Source organism: Alosa alosa, chromosome 9 (assembly GCF_017589495.1).
Source record: "Alosa alosa isolate M-15738 ecotype Scorff River chromosome 9, AALO_Geno_1.1, whole genome shotgun sequence".
Taxonomy (NCBI): domain Eukaryota; kingdom Metazoa; phylum Chordata; class Actinopteri; order Clupeiformes; family Clupeidae; genus Alosa; species Alosa alosa.
Window position 1 is genome coordinate 23,289,920 of NC_063197.1, and position 23,369 is coordinate 23,313,288.

Consider the following 23,369-nt stretch of genomic DNA (forward strand, 5'->3'; position numbering starts at 1 on the left):
CTCCTACATAGTCAGATTTTCCTTTATGTCATTGCATACTGTCATTTTCATTGTGATGAATATAATGATGTGTATTCCATGGCAACAAAACCAACAATGCTGATCCATTCTAATAGAACTTCTGTGAACATTCTTGTTCCAGCATTTTCATTCACTTACATAAGGTGAGTTTCTATGTTGGTCCTCCAAAACTATAAGTAAACCATCAGAAAGAAAATAATGTCTTACAAAATAATCAATACAGTCTTGGAGATATTAATCAGACTTAAGAAGCCTCAGTGGCTGACTAATGATCACAAGTCATTTTAAATTGGTTTTCTCCACTTGGCAGTGAAGTCACTAGCTTTGACGTGACACAATTTAGCAATGGCTGCCTTGGTGGCCCAGTGTCACCACGTCTTTGGGCTGAGAACTGGAGTGGCCAACAACGTGTGCTGCGTTGATGAGCAAACGGTCATCTTCCCCTCTGGAAACAACTGTGTGCGCTACAACATTGACCAAAAATGTCAGAGATTCATACCAGGTAGCCTACATTAGGTTTAAAATGTGTGAATTTCAGTTTTGTTAATCATTTACCAGGGTCATATATTCCCCTCTTTCTATTCTCATTGAAAATGTCTTTAAACAGTTAGAAACAGTTTAACAAACACATAATGGCATGCTAATATATTATGTAGTAGTCTAACTAAAGTACCTAATGCAAACCTCATGTGCTCTTCAGTAGGCCTGTGGCCTATTAAATATTGAACACAAATCACTGGAATTGGAAATTTAGTTAATTTAGTCTGAAAAAGTTAAGATAGACTATTTATTTTAACCAACTCTGAATAGACCTAGCCTGCATTACACATACTGTACCAGACGGAGGCTTAGACCTACTGTTAAGACTCACTGAAACAACAGGTAATAATTAAACTACCTAGAATAAATCAAAGGGGCAAACCTTTTCTAGTGCCACATAAATGCCGTACCATGTCTCCCTTTGCAGGTCTGGAGAAAAGCCAAGGCATGTATGCACTGGCTATCAGCCCAAACAAGCGCTACTTGGCCGTGTCAGAGCGCGGGGAGAGGGCGATGATCACGGTCTACGACCTGCAGCATGAACAGTGCCGCAAGAGAAAAGTGCTTACGGGCGGCGACCTGGCTGTCTTTGAGTTTGTGTCCATGTGCTTCTCCCCGGACTCTAAATACTTCATCGCACAGTCAGGTGGCCCGGACTGGATGCTCTTGTACTGGATGTGGGAGAGGCAAAAGGTCATAACCACAGTCAAGACTACTATCGTTCCTAATCCCATCTCTCAGGTAGGCTGTTTGAGAGAGAGTAGCTTGAGCTTCAAGTTCAAGAGATTGCAGAAGGCTTGGCCAGGCATGGAATTTGCACTCATCTTCTTCTCCAGAAACGTTTCTTAGCGCGACCTGCTATTATGTATGAGGCTACATACCACTACATGATAGTTATATATCTATCTAGTTCCAACAGTTAGGCCTAGGCCTACCTGTCGTCTTGGTGCGCATGTTGCACAATAATGGCGCCTCAGTCTTTCCCGCTCAATGCGTAAGCCTATTCTGCACAGATTTAAAATGTATCAGGGTTCCCACGGGTCCTTGAAATCCTTGAAAGTTTGTGAATCTGAAAAAAAAAAAAAAAAAAAAAAAATCAAGGCCCTTGAAAGTTTTTGAAAATAGACATAAATAAATGGAGGTCCTTGCATTTCTTTTTGAGGAAAAAAATCCATACAATTCCGTCCGCTTATTAACATGTTTCCATTATTTCGCCACCACTTCTTTTGATATCCTACAGTATGCGTATGCCTGATTTACGTTGAACTACACAGCTAGCGTGATTTCTGCGTGTTTGCCGCGTGTAGTGTTTGTTGCCCAAATATTTAATTTAACATATTGATGAATAAACCAACAGGTTCATGGTAACGAGTTTAACTTGTTTAGGAAAAGTTTATTTCAGCTCAGTTTTATGCAAAATACAAACATGAACAATAGAATAAGCCTACCATCTGTCATATGACCAAAAATAAAAGAAAACTGCGATGAGAAATCCTTGGTCTGTTGAGGTAACATGATTTAACCATGCCCACGCTTGAAATTTATCGACACATTAGGTCCTTGAATTTGAGGATATTGGGCCTGGAAAGTCCTTGAAAGGTCCTTGAATTTGATCTTAACTAAGGTGTGGGAAACCTGTGTATTGATGAATGGCAAAATGGCTGATTTTAGCCTAATCCTCTTGACGTTTTTCACAGTAGCAATTTTTACATTAAATATATGCCAGCCTCTGGTGCTACTAATGACATTAATTAAATGTTTTGATTCTGCTACACTTAAATGGAACATAGACTTCAGGTATTTAGTAACTCCATGCTTGCCCTACTCTTTCATGTCAAAATGACTGCTGTGAAAAAAAGTATATTCCTGTACACTTGGAGTAGGCCTAGGCTAGGCTACAGTGGTGACCAAATTAAATGTTTCCTTCCCACTTGTTTAGTTTATTCAAACACACCACCCCTGTGTTTACATGAGAAGAAGTTATTTATATTGGCAGGTTTATTCCAGGCTGTGAAAAGTGAGGTATTATTGAACTGCAATGATTTTATGAATGTAGGCTACTAGGGAAACACTTCAAATTAGTTGTAGTGAGTTGTTTAAACATCATATTGATTTGATACACTAAAGACATAAACTTTCAGCAAGCAACGTTTTCCTTCAGGTCAGCTTCAGCCCTTATGACAACACACAGATCTGTGTAACTGGCTATGGAGTCCTGAAGGTCTTCCGCTTCATGGAGGGCATCCTTAAACAGACCGCCTTTCAGAAACTGGACACCCAGAATATTCTGTGCCATGCCTGGGTCTCAGAGGAGCGCATTATCGCAGGAACAGAGAAAGGCAGGTTGATGGTGTTTGAGTCGGGCGACCTGCACTGGGACATGAGTGTGGTCTCCAAAGCCTCCCAGGGCCCAGCAGACAACAAGTCCGGCTGTAGCAGGTATGCCTCCCAATGATGTGCTACGTATTTCTACTGTTACACCCCTCCCATCTCTGGCATTTGCACTAGGCCTACATCATCTCTGGCAGTCCAAGCAGACATCACCTGTAAAAGATGCATCTCATCTGGTGTAGAGTCAAATTTACTAAGCCTCTTTGAGGTAATCAAGTTTGGATTATTAACATAAAATGCCTTCAATGCCTTCATTGGCTACATCTTACTGGGCATCCCAACACATGCCATGATACATACTGTAGTGGAGGGCTATATACCAAATGTGAGCAACAGAAAGAAAAAAAGAAAGAAAGAAAGAAAGAGATTCTTCGCCATTGGAGGGAACTATTGTGGGGAAATTTCCAGTAATTAGACAATACTGTAGCTGTTAAATGTCTCCTGGGGTGGTTGTCCAATTGGCTACACTTTAAATAAATGTATACATTACAAGGATGATCTCAGTCATTTTGGTTTTCTATTAGCTGTGTTCTCCAAGGTCAACCTCCCTTGGGAGTCTGGAGTGATTCTCTTGTCCTGGACCTCTGAGGTCAACCGCCTTAATACCATCTTTTCTTTTAATTAGCTTTCTTTATGATGACAGCTCTTTTTTTCTTTTTTACTACGGAATCTATCAAGATAAAGTCATATAAATAATGGTAAGACTAGTGTGTTTTACCATTGTTCTTGATGTAGGTCTGCCAGTCTGAAAAAGAAGGAGATCCAGACGGAGATGCCACGTGTTACAGTCATCACAGCATATTCCAAAGGGTTTGCCTGCGCTGCTGGTCCCGGGAAAGTCCTGCTGTATGAGAAAACTGAAGAAAAGGACCACTACAGGAAAACCAGAGAAATCCGGGTAACACTTGTTTGTTGGTTGGATAGTTTGGCGCATTCCTGTTTGTGTGGCTTTGTATGTAGGCTTGCTAGTTTTATTTTTGTGTGTTGCTGCATCAGTGTGATTGTGCAGAAGTTTATGGCACCCTTTGCTGGTATGTTTTCTTATGTCATGCATGTATGTTTCGTATGCACATGTCTGTTCCTGTTCAGTAGTGTGTGTGTGTGTGTGTGTGTGTGTGTGTGTGTGTGTGTGTGTGTGTGTGTGTGTGTACATGCATGGTGTCAGTGTGTCATTTTCTGTGTTTGTTTATCTTGTATGTGTGTAACACCACCATGTGTGTGTGTGTGTGTGTGTGTACATGCACCATGTGTGTGTGTGTGTATTCCTCACTCAGATTCCCCAGGACCCCTGCAGGAGCGACCCAGGCCGTGCTGAGCAGCAGCAGATCATGTCTTTGGTCATCACCCCAACAGAGGAGACTGTGGTGACCAGCACAGACTTCAACCAGCTCTACAGCTTTACCCTGTCCACTGCGGAGATGAGCAAGGTCAGTGCAGGACTCTGTTTGATCCCTTTCAGCCATCATACATCCCTTCGGCTTAAGATCCACTTCTTAATGATGCTCTAGCATTTCGACCCATCTTCTACAGTGCCCTTTGTTTTGAAGTTTCTAATCCAGTTATGTTTGTGTACTATAGGCCACTACTTGCTTACTTTTTTCTTGTGTTTGTGAACACACAGAACAAACTATTTGTGAAGTTTTGTTTCCCCGACTCACATTTTTACAGTTCACACAGCCACATCAGAAATGCACATCTGTGTATGCAGAATTAGTTTTTAGTTAGAGCCGAGAGTATTTTAACTAATAAATCAATGATGCTTCAGAATATGTTAGTGCATGCTGGGTATGTCACCTTGACAGGGTGAGCTGGCCCACTTTGAGCACCTGTCCCACTCCTTCCACTCCGGAAGCATCACCGGCCTGTCTGTCTGCATACGCAAGCCCATCATCGCCACCTGCTCACTGGACCAGTCGGTGCGCATATGGAACTTTGAGACAAAGTACGGAGATTGTCACTCATTGTCGTTTGGCAGAGACATCTGTACTGGTTATTCGTATTATTTAATTTTCATTGCATCCCATCTGTATTTAGGGAAAACCTTGTCAAAAATGTTATTATGAAAATACACATAATGGACTGTAATTAGATTTAAGCCATTTTAGTTTCCAAACTGTAGAGTGTTTTCATGTTCAATTTTGTTATACTCACCCTTAGCATCCTTGAGCTTTACAAGGAGTTCCAGGAGGAAGCCTTCTGTATTGCTCTTCACCCCTCCGGCCTCTACGTGTTGGTGGGTTTCTCCAGTAAGCTATGCCTGATGAACTTGCTCATTGACGATATCAGGCTCTTCAAGGAGTTCACCGTGCGAGGCTGCAGAGAAGTTAGCAATGTTACATCCAGTTAGTGGTACAAATGGGTAGAAGTGTCCCATGTCATTTCTCTATAAAATTAGTTTTTTGTCTCTTACACATTTTTTTCCCCTTCTCTCTGCAGTGTGCCTTTAGTAATGGTGGACACATATTTGCTGCTGTTAGTGGCAACATCATACACATTTTCTCCACTACCACCTTTGAGAACATCCTCAACCTGAAGGGGCATAATGCCAAGGTTAGACACGCAGTGTGGTAGATTGTTGTGCTTCACAATGCACTGAGACTAGAAAGTTGTTGCAACAGATAGAATGTTTTTTTTAATGCGGTTTTAATTCAAACCACATTTTGTTAAGTTCTGTCATCTAGGCCTATTCTGTTGCTTTTATTATAGTATAGAGTCTTTATTGTCCTATAAGGATATTCTTTGTCACACATATTATTCTTATTATATTCCATGCAGGATATCTACAGCCTCATACATATAACATATAACATATAACATAACACACCCCATAACATATAACATATAACACACCCCATACCCCATACCCCCTCTCCCAAGTTTCCCTCCCTCCTCAACACCAAATAAGCAAAAAGGTGGACAGTACAGACAACACAAAACACAAAAGAATAGGGGGGATGGATGATTGTCACAGGAGTTTGTGAAGTGCAGTGATTGCTGAGGGTACAAAACTTTTCTTAAAGTGCGCTTTTTTCCAGTCCAGGGCTCTGTATCTGCGGCCAGATGGGAGTAGGGTGAAGAAACGGTTCAGGGGATGGTCAGGGCTGCTTGCTATGGTGCGTGCAAAGCGTGTGGTGGCTGCGTCATTTGCATCAGTGAGGCTGGGGGTGGGGAGCTGTATTATCTTGGATGCTAAGTGTGAGATTTTAATGAGTTTGTTCTTGCTGGTGACATTTAGTATGGTGAAGAAACAGGGGGAGCAATAGAGTAGAAGTGGTTGGATGATGCTTTTGTAGAGTAGCAGAAAGAGATGGGGGGCAACATACAGTGATCTTAGTTTGCGTATGGCGTTTATTAGTGATGTTTAATGTTTTGCCGTGGTATCGTTTCAGTATTGGTATTAAGATGCTTAGGTATGGTATCATATCGAAGTCATCATTTTGGTATCAGGACATCACTAGTGAATGGATACATACTTTAGTGGATGTGGACTGATGTGGATTTGTCATATCATAAGTAGTGGGAAAAAACAGAAATGCTCCCACTATTGTTTGTGTAAGCTCTGAGTAGGTTTCAGACAGGGCTGTCTGGCTGGCTAGCCTCAGGTTTCCATCCCATCGGGAGCACACTTGATTGAACTCAATCAACAGTTTTCAGACCTCAAAGAAGCATGGACTGATTGGAGATGAAAACAGCTAAAGATGAAACCTGACAGCTGTGTCAACAACACACTTGTTTATGCGGAGTGAAAAACCCTGGTTTAAAGCAAAAAAAAAAGACTATTTAAGTTTGTTTGGTGGCTGGGGGGATTAATGTTTGTAAAGTGCTTGCAAAGAAATATCTGTCCTAAGCTTTCCTGGCTTTAGACACCCTTGTTGGGAAATAGAAAAAACATTGACAATACAATTGATTTGGTCTCTGAAGCCCAAAGAAGAATGTGCTTTTGGATTAGTCTCACAAGCTAACTAAATTGCTTGATTGATTTGCTCTGTAAAACTTGATTTTCCCCCCATGGCTGACACAACCCCATAATGAATGCACACTTAGTTTTAACTACATCGCAGCTTTTGACATTTTTATGCTCTCAGAAGCACCGAATGGTAAAAAGAGAGAGAAGAATGTCTTTGTGATTGGTCAGATAATACAAAATACCCCAAAGGTGTTCCTTGAAACTGAAAAGAAACAGACAATCATAATAAAGTAGAACAAGAGATGGATAGAGAAGAGGTACAGTATATTAAAAGACTGACTGTGCTACAAAAGAATTACCTCCTCTCCTCGATCTGCCCTTACAATAGTGAGAATAAAGCATGTTTAGATTACTATATGTTATGTATTTGAAGATAAAAAAATATGTCTAATCGAGTATCTTCTGTTGAACTCTCAGAACTTGATGCACAAGATATGCCAAGATAATTGTGTGATTTCTATGAATTTATTGGCACTGATTATATAAATAGAAACCGCAATACCAGTGAGTCCACTAAAATGACACAGGTGATGAGGGTCTCATGACCTCCACTGCCCCTCCTATCCATGTCCGCAGGTGCTCTCCATCATCTGGAGTGGCGACGACAGCCGTCTGGTGTCCTGTGGCATGGACGGAGCTGTGTACGAGTGGAACACGCTGACAGGCAAGCGTGAGTCCGAGAGCGTCCTCAAGTCCTGCAGCTACACAGGGATCAGCCTGTCACCCGACAACAAGTCCATATTCGTCGTGGGCACCGACTACACCCTCAAAGAAATCCAGGACTGCCAGGTGAGATACACCTGTCATAGGTAGCCTAATTACTCTCTTGCACCTCATTCTTTGGTTTGTGTGAAATGTAAAATAATTGCAAGAGACTGCTGTCATGGCATGGTCAAAAAGTCACAAACAAAATATTTCTGTTTTCTATCATTTTCCGATGTGTACCAAGGTCAAGTTAAATAAATATATCAGAGTGATATATCAAAATATGAGGCAAGTTACCTCATAAATCAGTGTGTGCTCAGGCACGCATATATCTATCATCCTCACTCAAGTCAGACAGCCCATAAAAATGTTCGTGGAGCTATCAGTGCTGGGTCTTGTCAATCTGACAGTTCTTAAAAAGTAACGCTGCTCTCGGTCTCCCAGGACGTGTTTTCAATAAGTTTGCCTGACAGAGCTTGACGGAACCCTCCGAATTGTCTCTGTCTGGGCATTCGTGGAATATAAAATATTAGACATCTATGAAACTTTGTGGCAAAGACCTTTGTTAGATATATATAAAGTTTGGAGAGGCTCTTCACATAATATGACTGAAGATATTATTTTTGGTACATACTATAGATTTAGTGGATACTTTAGCAGATAGATTTTTATGAGGCAAGCGCCCTCCAGGTGTTTGAGCTGTTATGATACTGTGGTACTTTGTAACACTGCCATCAGTATTCTGCCTGCATATGGTCCAGAGTGTTCAAAAGCCCTGTGCAGTGGCTGGCAGATGGGGTGTGTGAACAAGGGCCACACACATCACATCTTAGCATTGCTGTGCCGTGTGTGTGTCCTGACAGATCTTGCGGGAGGTGAGCTCCGAGGACGTGACATACACCAGCGTTGTCATGTCCCGTTCCGGCCGAACTCTCTTCACCGGCACGTCCATTGGGACGGTCCGAGTCATCAGATACCCGCTGTCTCTCCAGAGGGAGTGGATCGAGTACCAGGCACATGCTTCCGCTGTCACCAAGGTTTGTCACTAAAAAAACAATGGTATGGAGGGAACGCAATGGGCCAGTGTCCCGGACATGGATTAAGCCTAGTCCTAAACTAGAAGCTCACTGAAGGGGATCATTGAAGTTGTCTTTTATTCTCATTTTAGATCAGGCTTAATCCATGTCTGGGAAACTGGCCCAATATGTTTCATTAAACTACATCTGTTTATGGAATTGTGCTTAAGATAAGCACTTGTTACAAATATAGAACAATAGTAATTACACCTGATTTTAAAGACATTATATTTTCTACATACATATCTGATTATGGCTTCCGGTTTTTTGATCATGGTAAGAGTATTTATGATAGTTCCAAAAGTGTGGCCATCCCACATTACTGAAAATTAGAAATGTATCGCATCCACGGGTAAAGCTAAAAAACAGTACATTGCTTGCAGTCAGGCTGCATGGAAGTTTCTTCAAGGGAAGCCTTAGCAAGTCACAAGTTGTTCCTTATAGCATCACACAAATTCTGCTGTTACAATGTAATTTAAAAAAGTATATAACTGTTAAACCTATTTCTATCCATGGTGGTCTGCACAGATGGTGATAACGTTTGATGACCAGTACCTGTTGAGCGTGTCCAAGGACGGCTGTCTGATCACCTGGAAGCTGATTGATAAGGAGGGCCGGGGCCTGAAGAGAGATAAGGAGCTCTGCTACGCCGAGGAGATCCTCATCACCAAGACTGACCTGGAGGAGAAGGTAAGGACTGCATCATCACTCAAAGACAGAAGTCAGACAGAATTACAGCTCAGAGAAGCGCGGTGTTATTGTAGCTGTGCTCTTATTGGGTCTGTTTAGAGATTCAGACAGTGCAGTAGCTGTCTAACAGGTATAGGTCCTTGTAAGCTATTTTGCACCAGATCCTACAGTGTTTGTACTTGCTGTCTTTTTAAGACCCGTTCAGATATACAGCGAGTAGGAACGAGTAAACCACAAGCGTCCATGTAACGTAAATCTGTTTGGGCAATGTCGAGGCGACAACAAGTGATATGACAGCAAATGATGCAAAGTGGGCAGGTACCGAGTTAAAATAACTCTAACTCTAAGCAATTACCAATGGGAATGATGCACACGCTGACTGACAGATAATGACAATAGCTAGTCCCCCAGAGGTTTCGCTGGCTATCTGAAAGCCACTTTATTCACATTAGTTTTTTTTTCTTGGACAATGCAACATGAGTCCAAATTTCATGACTTTCAATTCAAGAGTGTTGGAGTTCTTTTGTATGGAATTGAAATTAGTGTCTGTTTACTGACAAGAGTTGTGTTAGCTTGAAGTATGTGGTGAACAAAAAAAAAAATGACACTGTGCATTAACAAGAGCCATTCATCGTCATTCATCATCATCACGCCTATTGGTCTGAAATGTCATTCCAGAACCAGATCATGCTGGAGCTGAGGACGCGGATGGAGGAGCTGAAGATGGAGAATGACTACCAGCTCCGTCTGAAAGACATGAACTACAATGACAAGATGAAAGACCTGACGGAGACGTTCAATCACCAGATGGAGTCCCTGAACACCAAAATCCAGGTGACACTTCCTGATTAAAATCAAAGCAGATACACTGCCATGTATTGATGAAGATGTATGGTCTTTTTGACCCCTACTGTCCATTGACTTCAAGGACCATCAAGCATTAATGAAAGACAACACACGACAGAAATGTGCACAAACACCCCATCAGACATATTCTGATGTCATACATGTTAATTGGATGTTTATGATGATATGAAAGAGTAAAGTCTTTGAGTACTGCAGTGAGTTCTTTAGGATTTTGATAGCTGATTGTTGTGTAGATCCTGAAAACAGAGAAGGGGCAGCTGGAAGCCAAACATCAGGAAGTGATGACTGATTCTCAGAAAAAGCACAGTAAAGAGGTGCAGGATTTAGGTGAGTCTTCTCTCCTCTTCTCTTATCATTCATTCAGTCTTTCTTTTTTCTCACTATTTCTGTCTGTCTTCCACACAGCCATTACCACCACACACACATGCACACACACACACACACACACACACACACTTCTGTTGCCAGAGCACTGTAAATGATTAATGTCACATTAATGATATCTGATTAATTCCTCAAAAGTGCAGTAATTAGCCCGTGGCACTATCAGACAGATGTGATTGTAAGGGGAACAGTGTGATTACACCTGTAATATTGCACCACTGGGCCCGAGCTCCATCCTGCTCACCGTCTGCATGGACTGTCTGAGACGGAGCCCCACCCATACTGGTCATCCTCTCCTCCTTAAGCACCTCTTGTGCCCCCACCCCACCCCACCCTCGATGGTCTCCTCAGAGTCCACCAGCAGCAAGAAGCTCCTTCTGGAATATGAGAAGTACAAGGAGTTGCAGGGGAAGTCGCAGATCATGCAGGCCAACTACAAGCTCCAGCTGCAGACCATGGTGCAGGAGAAGGAGGCGGCGCTGCAGGGCCTCACGCTCTACTACGAGGGCACCATGAAGGAGAAGGAGCTGCTGCTGGAGCAGGTGGGTGGAGGTGGGGGTAAGGTAGGTGGGTGGAGAAGTGTGGAGTGGAGTAGAGTACTGTGAAGTCATGCAGTGTCCTCTCCGGAAACGTTTTTGTCGCCAGAACTTTATGGCAACTGTCAGGATGCATCCGCTTTTAAGCAATTATGGAAGCAGAAGGCAAAGCGAGATCTGCTGGCGGGATGCCGGGGTGTAGCAAAAACAAGTCTGGAAAATCAATTCTCAGACCTGATGGTTGTCATGGTGGAACAGTGTGAAATTACCCCAGTCGAGACTTAAGCCCTTGGCACGTTGTTTCAGAATAGCATTGTCGATGAGGAATATTAGCCCCCTCAGCTGATATGCCGATGTCTGAGTGAGGTGATATGAGTCGTTTTATAGTACTACTACACTGTTTATCCCCGCTACATTAAACTCTCCATATCATCATTTGTGTATATCCTTTACATTATTCAGAGCTGAATGATGCTGATGACAGAGATCAGTTTACGGTTTTATAAGGGTTGTTCATTTTATTAACATGAAACATGCACGTTCCATCTGTCATGATTATAGACTTCTTGTGCATGTCCCTTTGAATAGATTGATAGAGATTTTCCTTATGCTGTGAGTCCCTACTTCACTGCACTGTTCTATGCATAAATTGCATTTTGATTTGAGATATCTCAGTATGTTTTAGATAAGTAGGTGTTTGAGGTGTTTGTTCATATTTGTGTCAAGCAGCCTGAATTTCTTTGATTGTGCATTCATGACTGGTGGCTTGTCTCTGACTGTTAAGCTGAATATGAGTATTTGTGTGTGTATTCTTATATGTGCATAATGTCTGTGCGCTTATTGCATTTGCACATATTTTTGCGTGGGCCTATGTCCCGTGTGTGTATGTATTCCGTTCACACACACACACACACACACACACACTCTCACAGACACACACCTCCCACTGTGACACTGATTGGAATTGAGAAGACAAATGAACGGGTGTGAGGGGTGCGTTCCGCCGGGGCCATCCACGGAATCTTAAAGGAAACGCCGCGTCAAGTGCCATCAATCCTCAGCTGGCACGGAGCAGCGGGAGAATGGCCGAGCCGGGGGCCCGGCATAATCACCATATTATTTTCCTCCAAAAGGAATGTTAAGTGAGTCGTATTAGGTCACACCGATGATAGTGTGGCTCCGCGTACTGACAGGCACTGAGAAGAGTGTGTGGTGTGTGTGTATGTGGGGGGGGGGGGGTGGTAGCATGGAAGAAGAGTGAGAGGAGGGGTGTTTAATTGTTTAATTCACCTGTTTAAATGGATGGGATGGACTGACCCACCTCACGGTTTTCATATACTGTCTTGAGAACTCCTTGACAAATCCCTCCTACGGTTTCAAAATGTTTTTTATAGACATGTTTACTTAGCATTAAAGTCTGATTTACTTACACACACACACAGACAGACAGACAGACAGACAGACAGACAGACAGACACACACAGTCCCGCTGTGTTTCTCTGACACCTCTGCCTGCCCCCCATCTACCCCCTGCAGTGCCAGGAGGAGGCGCGCATGCAGCTCCGGGAGTTTGAGGAGTCCAAGAGGCAGATGGAGGAGGACAGCGACCATGAGATCCAGGACTTACGTCTCCGCTACGAGCGCTTGCTCACCGAGGAGAGGGAGACCAACCTCAAGATGAAGGGAGACACGGGCATCATTAAGAAAAAGGTATAGGGAGAAAAAGATGATGAAGCCCTATTAGCTACACTGACAATTACTTACAATCTCACTTATTACTGTTCCACTGGCTTTATTGAGTTAAACATGCATGCCATGCACATGCCTAGGGGGACTTTCCGACAGCTTTAAGCAAAGTCCAACACAACTCCATATTGGGAAGTACCACGAGTCCTCCACACACAAAGCCACAGACACTCGGGGGAATTTTACAGTTCATCGAAAGGGAAAGTGCTTCAACTATCACTAACCACATATCATACATCAAATGCTTCACATAATGTTAAACTTATATTTGTGTTCATCGCCTGTAATTTGAGTTATCAATATACAGATCCTAGTAGACAAGCCTCACTGTAGACAAGCTATAATTTTTGTACTATAGGTCTATGCCATGAAAAAGCAATGCATCATAGGATTTTAATATTATGAGATTCAGAACTTGTTTCATTCTTGACTCCTCCTAGAATTGTATAGTCAGCATTTGGTCACATGTGACATTGTTGTGTTTGGCCCCTCTCACTGCGGCCCCCTATCAGTGCCTGTGCTCCTGTGCTTGCTTAGAATAAATCTCTGTTCCGGTGCGGGCCACTTACACCAACACCAATTTAACCAACCAGCTGTCACTCAGCCGACACCACTCCCTTACTCCCTCCCCCACCTTCCCTCTCCTCCACCTCCATCCCCTTCCCCTCCTCCCTCCGCCACCGAGGTAGGTTATAATTAAGACCAATAACGGTGCCATACGGCCCACTCGCTGTGCGCACGCGTTTCCATCTGTCCACATTTGTGCGCAGCGCGCCATCAGCCACAGTCAGTAATGTGGAACAAATCGCCCCGTAATAGTAAAGGATGATGTTGACTTGGATCGCACAGGCTGCCGTGTGTTTTCAGCGGGCAAATATTTGTTGAATAAGCACAAGCACTGTCAAGTAAGCCGTGCAGGCTATTGGTTTACTGTAACAGCCAGGGAAGACACACAAGCTTGCCAGTGTTTAATGGGCTTCACAAATAATAAAACTTGCCATTTTTTAATTGTAACTTATTTGTTCATGGACAGCATATTATCAAGGGGAATACATCCATACACACACACAGACACACATGGGAAATGCATCCGTGATAGCAGGCTGTAACCAATGCCTAGTATTGTACAAATTAAGCTTAAAGCCAGGATTGTTTATAACCCCCTGATGTTTTTTTTAATGTTTGTCTCTCTGTGTGTATGTGTGTGTATTTTGCATGATCAACTAAACTCGGTCTGTTATCTCTTTGACGGAGGCCTCTTCTTCCCTATCCGTATTTGAGTGTTAGTCAGTGTTAGTGACCCATCGATGTTCTGCGTGTGTGTGTGTGTGTGTGTGCGCGCATGTGTGTTGTGCGGTGCAGTTCAGCAGCCTCCAGAAAGAGATCGATGATAAGAACATGCAATTCGAACGGATGAAGGGGGAGCAGAACAGGCTGCAGGCGGTGATCAAGTCCATGGAGAAAGACACGCAGACCCTGAAGAAGGAGATCCTGGAGAGAGATGAAACCATCCAGGACAAGGTGTGTGGGTTGTGTTGATTTGTGTGTGTGTGTCTGTAATGTTTGCATTTCTTTGTTTATTTGGCAACTGTGTGTGTTAGTGTGTGCATGTATGCCATGTGTGTGTGTGTGTGTGTGTGTGTGTGTGTGTGTGTGTGTGTGTGTGTGTGTGTGTGTGTGTAGTCAATCATTTTTTATTTTATTTTCTATTTCCCCTTTAGTTTTTAAATAAGTATGATAGGAAGTATGAAGTAAGATGACTATAGGGAATTATTTACAGAACCTTTGTTTACCAAACAAAATGTTTGCCCACAAGTCTTGAAGTGATTTCAATGCAGTTTTTCTCTGGCTGGGTGCAAGGCCATTGAGAAAGCTCAGTCAAGGTGACTAGGGAAGTTGGCCAGTCTGTAAGTGAGAAATAATCAGGGACCAACAGCATATGGGCACCAGTTCAGATAGATGTTTCATATCACACACACACACACACACACACACACACACACACACACACACACACACACACACACACACCCTCATACACATATATACCTACACTCACACACATACACATATATATACACATACAGTCTACACACACATATATTTCACATGTTCACAAACCAAATTTGCTTAAAGAAGCCCTATGCAAGTCTGGTTATTCATTCGCTGTTTCTGGGTTTTCGCCTGATTTGGGCTTGCATATTTCACGACATAGCTCCCCCTGCAGCTCCGGTAGCGAGTGACTGCTACGCTAAACCCCACTAGCTAGCTTGAGCTAGCCATCAAGAAACCAAGCTAAACACATACAGGGCTCACAATAAAACGGTCGAGCAAACACATTGTTCAAGAGACTATCAAACCACATTACAAAAACGAAGTTCACCCAAGGGTAGGCTACTTACAATTTCAACAGCAACAAAGCCAAGTCAAAGCAACAAAAAGTCAGTTTTGCAGTCTTCTTAGAAACTACAATCTGACTACATTTTCAAGGCCTTCCGCCGAGTCACATCCGGATTTCTTCGGTCCGGGACCAGAAAGTTGCATATTCGTTTTTTCCGCGGAGAAGCACTAGGGGGAGACGAAGCACCCACCAAACGACCCAAAAAGTGTTGTAGAACCATCAGAACGACTCTCAACCTGCATAATTATTTTTGCTAAAATTGTTGCATAGGGCTTCTTTAAAGAGCAGGAAGCAAAGCCTGTTGACAGGATCTTTAACCAGGGTCCTGAAGTGCTTTACAGGGATCATGCAGGAATAGTATCTCTGCATCACCCCATTGTATTCTTAGCCAAAAGTGACTGGAGGCATAGGGGGTCATGGTGGCTTAAGAACAAATGTCGCTGCTTGAGCTGGTACACTGGGAATAAATTACCTGACAGGGTGACACTGGAGGCATGGCAAATTTCGTCACACTCCTCCTAAACTTTTGCTCAGAACAACCTAATTCTAACATCCATTCTCTTACTTAAGTCTCCAACATCAAAAGCATAATCGCTACACACACCCCCTGAAAAATGGAAAGTCAGCTGTTGTAATGCCATGGATCGGTGAGGCTGTTTTGGCATTTCATCTCGCGTTTGAAAGAGCATATTTTATCATTAGGAGCCTGGGTCCATAACAGGTGATGGACTCCTCCATGTTTTCCTGCTCTCCCCCAGTGAGATGGAGGAAGTTTAATTGATAACTCGGCTCAGTCTTTTAAATGTCACAGATGCTGTCTATGAGGCAGATTAGGTCCTGCACTGCATGGCTTCTGCAGCCTAAATTGGATTTGAGATAAATGATACAAAATGTTTGGGACTAGCGAGTTCAAACACAGATCTGTGCCGTAATGAATATTAATGGTACTCCTGCTTTGTGTGTGTTTTTTCCGGAGTTTTCTTTCGCTTTGGGGGTGTGTTGGTGGAGCACAACATAGAGACATAGAGAGAAGTTGAATGTGGCTTTAGTCTCTGTTATTGCTTCTTTGTGTTGTTGAACTACTTTTGAGTGTGTTAATAGGGTTTCATGTCATAAATGGCATGAAAATATTATAATGAACAGAATAGAGTCCACCCAATTAAATGGTACTAATTTAAAAAAGCCCAACGAATAGAGGGGATTACCCTCTGAATTTCTACTGGTCCGAAAAACACAGCATGTAATCTTTTTAATCTGTGAAATGGTTTTCATTCGGTGTGAAATTCCACTTAAAAATGACTTGCCATTCCTATCTGACTATCTATCCATCTATCAGGAGAGGAGAATGTATGACCTAAAAAAGAAAAACCAGGAGCTGGAAAAGTTCAAGTTTGTGCTGGACTACAAGATCAAAGAGCTGAGGAAGCAGATTGAGCCGCGTGAAGACGACATAAAAGAGATGCGGGATCAGATCCAGGAGGTGAGTCACACAGGAACAAAAATAGAGAACAGGTAAACTAAGCAGTGACCTTCTGGATGGAGGGCTCCTCAGTGGCCTGTAGGCTAAACAATGGTTCAAAACAAATGCGGCATAGTGCTTCATCCAACAACTGAATTAAGCAACGATTGCAAGTCAGACTTTTAGTGTTTTTGCAAGCCCATAAAGAAACTTAATGTTGCCACTGGGATACTGCATTCACAATATGTGGAATGCATTCTAATTAGACTGTCCAGGATTTACTTCATCTGCACCTTAAAGCATCTCAACAGGCCATAGATTAGTTTAGTAATTTTGTTAGAGCCAACATCGCTGCAGTTATTTCCCAACTTTCCCGTCACCATCTGGGGGGATTTGTTTCAGTGGCGTCTCTGCCACACACTGATTGGGAACAGAGGGATTCATAGAAAGCATCTACTTCCCACGTGTTCTGCGCCACATTAGGGTCCTTAATTTGAAAACAAATGAGGCTGGGAGGCCAGATGATTGGGGGTTAGGTCAGCACTAATGGGGGAGGAAGCAGAGAGGAAGGCCAGGCGGATCAATAGGCTGTGCTGTGATGTGCTTTGGTATCCCCAGCAGATGGAGAAGGAGCTGGACTCCTTCCACACACAGGACATCAAGCAGCAGCTGAACATCAGCAAGCTCAGCGTCAAGCTCGCCGCCACTGAGAATGAGCTGCACAAGGAGATTCAGAGGGTGGGCTATCTGTGTGTGTGTTTGTGTGTGTATTTGTGTGGTGTGTGTGTGTGTGTGTGTGTCTGTGTGTGTGTGTGTGTGTGTTTGTGTTTGTGTGTGTGTGTGTGTGTGTGTGTGTGGTTGTGTGTCCGAAGTTTAGTGACTGTGTGTGTGTGTCCGAAGTTCATTGACAGTGTGTGTGCTCTGTACAGGGACGTATAAAAGATGGATTGTGTTTATGTGTGTGACTGACTGTGTCAATATAAATTACAATTATACTGAATAGATGGCCTTGATGATTTTAATACTGAATAGAAGGCCTTGATGGTTTTATTTTCCATAAAACTTTTATTTCTCCATTTTATATTTTAGCACTGAACTGTCTTCATTGTCTTGTTTTGACTCTGATCTCTCTCTTAGTCATATCTTAGGCATGACCCTTCCATTTACATTATGGGTCAGATTCACTAAGCAGTCAACCCAACTTATGTCACCTAATGCCCATGTAAAACTGTCTTTCAGCGTATAGATGATAGATATTTATTGATCCTTTCGGAAATTCATCTTGCACCATACAGCTTGTCAGATAAACAGACAACAGACAACAACACGGGGCAGCCGTGGCCTACTGTTTAGCACTTCGGACCTGTAACCGGAGGGTTTCCGGTTCAAACCCCGACCAGTAGGCACGGCTGAAGTGCCCTTGAGCAAGGCACCTAACCCCTCACTGCTCCCCGAGCGCCGCTGTTGATGCAGGCAGCTCACTGCGCCGGGATTAGTGTGTGCTTCACCTCACTGTTCACTGTGTGCTGAGTGTGTTTCACTAATTCACGGATTGGGATAAATGCAGAGACCAAATTCTTTAGACCCAGATCAAGAGAGTATATATACTTATACTTATACTGTACTTAACAGGACCACTAAACCCTCCCATAAACCCACACAAAAACAATGCCAAGTACACTACCGGTCAAAAGTTTGAGGTCACTTCGAAATTTCCATTCAGGCAGCAGTTTTCAGATTACATTATGTGCTTACATACCGGTAATTGCAAAAGGGTTCTCCAATGTTTTCTCAGTTAGCCTTTCATCTATCAGATTAGTAAGCAGAATGTGCCTTTGGAACATTGGATGAATAGTTGCTGATAATGGGCAATGTAGATATTGCATTAAAGATCAGCCATTTCTTTCTACAACAGTTGAGAACCCTTTTGCAATTATGTAAGCATATAATGTGATCTGAAAACTTCTGCCCTGATTAAAAAAAAACAGTGCAACTGATCTCAGCTGGAATTCTTTCTATAATGGAGTAGAAGGCACACATTCTAAGAATTTTGTTCTTTTTTTTATATAAATATAAATTAAGATGCAACAATAAAGAAATCTGAATCTGAATCAAAATTTCTAAGTGACCTCAAACTATTGACCGGTAGTGTATTTCTACATTTTAAAACAGTAAAGTGCAGTACCATTAGAGCCAGTGTCAGTAGTAATGTGCAATATCATCAGTGCCATTTTAATATAATACCAGAGTGCGGTATTATCACACAGAGGATCAAATTGTTTTCTCTTCTTAACTTATTCAACAGTGTAACACTGGTAGAGGTAAATGACCTGCGAGCCAGGTTGGTTTGGAAGGACAGCAGTTAACCACAGTATGTTAACTGGCTTTGTTACAATGGACACTTGACACGCCATGTGACTGTCAAGTGACTGCTACAGTAGTTTGTCATAAACTGTTTCCCTTCACTGGACTGTCACATGCACACATACACACACATTAGTCCGGCAGCCATGGGGTCAAACCTGGTTTTGTCGGTTAAAGTTTTTTTTTTTTTGCAGAATCTTGTAGACTAGGGGTATCTCTTTAAGATTTAGGAGGGTGCCCAGTGATATCCCTTGGGCAATTTTGTATATAAAACTTTTCTTGTTCAATGTATTGAATACAAGGTGAGACACTACAGGTGAATAGGGTGAAAAATTAACTAGCAGATATCACTATGAAACTTCCCCAGTTGATTACTTACATTAATATGGAAAAAAATGTATTACAAGTTGTGCAAATTAGGCACAATCTAATTAAATATGTGCTGATTTGCATAAAGTTTAAAAAGAAAAAATCTGAACATTAGATGAAGCCGGGTTCAAAATTACTTTTTCATTGTGTTTACATATTAGATGAAAAGTCTTTTACACAGGAAATTTGTATTACAAGTTTTCTGTAATTTAATGTTTAAATATGAAAAAGCCCAATGTGCCAAAATCATGAAATAGGATATACCTCTAATTTCAAGATGAGTAGGCATACTCATATTAAATGCAAATCAACTCAATTAAAATGTACTAAAATACAGTGTTCTGTGTGATAGTTTTTCAGACAGTACATTCAAATTTGGACAATTTAACCATTTACTAAGTGAATTAATGAATTTCTATATTTCAGATAATGCCAGTCCGGGAGACATGGGGTCAGACCTGGTTTTGTGGGTTATTTATTTATTAATTTTTGCTTAGACTTGTTGACTTGGGGTGGCTCTTTAATATTTAGGAGGGTGCCCAGTGATATCCCTTGGGCAATGTCCTACCATTAAAGCCCTGTGTGCCGAAATCATGAAGAAAAAAAAATAGGAAAAGCAAATAATCAACTCAAATAGAATGTACTAAAATACAGTTTGCAGTGTGATAGTTATTCAGACAATACTTCATGCATTCAAATTGGGAAAATGTAACCCTTTTCTATGTCAAATAATGAATTTATAATATTGCCTGTAATAATTCTGAATATGTACACTTTTCCTAGTATTAGTTCTGATAATTGTCCAGTTCTGGCTCATCCTACCCTAAAACATGCAGAGAATATTGTGCAAGGCACCATTAACCTGGCAACTGCATCTGTTAGAGCTACAAGGATTTTCACTCTTGCAGCCACATCTGATCATCTCCAAAATGTAGTTTGGTGCAAGTTTGACATTTTCTGGTAGACTGGTTGGGCTTAGTAACGAATAAATGAATCTTTCTTCAAATGGCAGTTGAATTTCCAACTGAAGTATTCCTTCGTTTCAGGCTCCAAATACTTCAATACTTAAAGGAACCGTATGTAAGAAATGTATTTCAATTAATCATAAAATGGCCCTAATATGTCACTAGACATTAAGAAATCATGTTCATTTCAAATACTTATATCACTGACAACAGTAGTCCGGCCAGGATATTGTCATTTAAAAAGTGAAGTTGCAGCCCTCAACTGATGTTGATGTTGTGTTTTGTCATGTCATTCTGTGTTTTGGCCTGATGCGCCACCCTCCACCTATCTACTAATCACGAAGTCAGTAGTGTTTCGGCATCCGGGTTGGCAACCTCGAGTCAGGGGGAAGGGGAGGGGGAGGGGATACACCTCTCTACAGTAATTTGAAAGTGATTGCAGTACCAGTTTTGGCCACAATCTTACATATGGTTCCTTTAAAAATGAATATTCTCTTTTTGAATGACGAGTTTAGGCTCTGAGCATAGACTACTACTGCAATAAAGAATAAAAATAAATGTAGGCCATATTTTATACATATTAGAACAGTAGAACAGACACCCTGTAGAAATCAGATAAAAGAGGGCAGTTTAGGCTAACAGTAGTCATTTACATAGCTGTGCAGTAAGTAAACCCAAAGTCCTTTTAGGCAAGTCCTTCCACTCAGCAGCCATGCAGTGGTTCATCACAATATAGTCAGTTAAAGATATCTTCAATATGATGCATAGAACAAGTGCAGCCACATTATAGAACATTCAATTAAACATTATCAATTATTTATTTCCTTACTCTCATGATTATTTAATTTAATTTCACTCTTTTTCTCTCTTTCTCTCTCTCTCTCTCCATCTCTCTCAATGTGCCTTTCTTCGACTCCATCCCAGTCGCTTCTTCCTGAACCTGCTTAACCTCAACTTCAATTCTTGTTCCACACTCGTGTTTTGCACGTTTTCTTCGCTCTTTCACATTCTATTTCACCCATCCAATCTCATAATTCTCTCTCTCTATCCGCAGGTGTTGGATGGCCAGGCTTTGATGAAGAGGTTTAAGACAGACCTCCATAACTGTGTGGCTTTCATCCAAGAGCCTCAGAGATTAAAGCTCGCCATCAAGGACTTACACGAACGCTACATACATAAATCTGATATGGTGAGATAGAGCCGGTGGCACAAAGTCACAATGAGTTAGAAAAAGAATGAATTGCAAATGGAAAAATTGAAAACGGGGGGAAAAAAGCAGAACATCACACCAGTAAAAGCAGATGTTGTTCTAGAGATAAATGGCATATTATGGCTGTTTGTAAAATCTCTCTCTCTCTCTCTCTCTCTCTCTCGTTCGCTCACTCTTTCTGTGTGCACATCGATGTATTCCTATGTGCGTTTCCACATGAAGATGGACATAGCAGGGCTTGACAATGCCATTCAGATGGAGTATGCCCGACACCAGGAACATCTAGAGAGAAGCCTGGCCTCAATGAAGCAGAAACTAGCCAGAACCAGCATGGGCCACAGCACAGAAAATGTGAAAATCATGCAGGTATTCTGCACCTTAAGAGTTTGAGTAATGAAATATATGATAATATGTGACGTGTGCAAAAGCATATGATATCTTGCTGATCATTTTACACAGAACAATCTTACTAATTTCTTTATAGTCAAATGAGATTGTAACACATACAATCTCATTTAAAATGAATAATACTGTAGCAGTTACTGTGTTCAGTGTTCCATTACCATGTTTGAAATAATGAAACAACAACACTGCAACGAAAACCCCTTGCGTTGCCAGAAAAACACACAGTAGCGTATTGCAACATGTGCAGCAGACTGTTCTCCATTGATTTCTCTGGGGGCTTTGTCTGTGGCTTGTTGGACACGCAGGAGAACGTGACCCTAATCACAGAAATTAACAACCTGCGAGGAGAGCTGCGGCTGCTGCGGTCGCAGGTCCACAACTACGAGACTCAGCTGAGGCTGAACAACAAGGGCCAGAAACAGCAAGCCGCCGAGGCCAAAGGTGAGGGGATGGAGATCGAACGGCGTCCGGTCGAGGGTCTAAAGATGGGTCTGTCTAAAGGTTGCAGGGTAAAGAATGCTTTTGGCCTGCGTATTACCACCTCAGCAGTTGTTTGGATGGGTTTATTGAGTTTGCGACGCAGTACAAAGATTGAACAGGGGATGGTGAGGTAATTTTCTGTTTCTTGTCAGACATGTCCCATTCCACTGAGTAGTACCACTCTCCACTAAACTAGCAGTGCTCTTTGTAATGCTGTGGGAGACATTTAGAATGCAGCAGCATCATCCATACAACAACATCTGTAGCCTACAAATGGATGGTTATCAAACCAACTTATATCTTAACAATTGAAGCAAGGCATTTGTCATTTCCTTTCCAAAATATCAAAGTTTTTAAGTAAAATAATTAATTTCCCTGTTTGGGAAAATATGCTCAACACCTGTGTATAGGTCGGAGGTTAGACTTGTTGTGAATGCTCTCCTTAATGTTTACCTTCCTGCCCACCAGATAACCTAGCACCCAGGTCCAGCATACATGATGTAGTTCACCGTCTGAACCTCCATGATGAGAAAGAGATGGTCATTCAGCTCCAAAAGGTTGAAATCAGACAGCTGAGACAGGAGATTCGGGACATGTCAGTAAAACACCCACACAGGCCACCATCCAGCCCCAAGCTACCTTCCCTCGCCCATTTGTAGTTCATGTTTACACATAGGCCTATCCATATTGCTTTGTGGGACCACAGAGATGCAAAATTATTAAAGTATATCATGTGAAAATATCAACTTTGTTTTATTTAGTGTTTAGCCTAGTGCTTTTTAGCTGTCACATT

The 23,369-nt window shown here is 42.0% G+C and overlaps 1 protein-coding gene across 1 annotated transcript; it reads left to right on the top strand.

Moving 5' to 3' along the window:
• Positions 1–118: 118 nt before the first annotated feature.
• LOC125300617 (cilia- and flagella-associated protein 57-like) lies at positions 119–23,318 on the top strand. Its single transcript, XM_048252670.1, has 23 exons — positions 119–164; positions 332–523; positions 989–1,302; positions 2,723–3,000; positions 3,688–3,850; positions 4,227–4,379; positions 4,755–4,894; positions 5,110–5,275; positions 5,389–5,502; positions 7,496–7,708; positions 8,488–8,661; positions 9,229–9,390; positions 10,069–10,224; positions 10,491–10,584; positions 10,993–11,183; positions 12,714–12,887; positions 14,286–14,444; positions 16,661–16,804; positions 17,405–17,521; positions 21,536–21,670; positions 21,914–22,057; positions 22,402–22,537; positions 23,045–23,318. The coding sequence occupies exons 2-23, from the start codon at positions 367–369 to the stop codon at positions 23,233–23,235; spliced, it is 3,675 nt and encodes a 1,224-aa protein (XP_048108627.1). The 5' UTR covers positions 119–164; positions 332–366; the 3' UTR covers positions 23,236–23,318.
• The last annotated feature ends 51 nt before the right edge of the window (positions 23,319–23,369 follow it).

What these genes read in the sequence shown, in the direction of transcription:
- LOC125300617 (XM_048252670.1), top strand. Translation starts at nt 367, where the DNA reads ATGGCTGCCTTGGTGGCCCAGTGTCACCACGTCTTTGGGCTGAGAACT. An exon ending in AAAATGTGAAAATCATGCAG is followed by an intron (nt 22,058 to 22,401) that starts GTATTCTGCACC and finishes TTGGACACGCAG; the next exon opens with GAGAACGTGACCCTAATCAC. An exon ending in GCAAGCCGCCGAGGCCAAAG is followed by an intron (nt 22,538 to 23,044) that starts GTGAGGGGATGG and finishes CCTGCCCACCAG; the next exon opens with ATAACCTAGCACCCAGGTCC.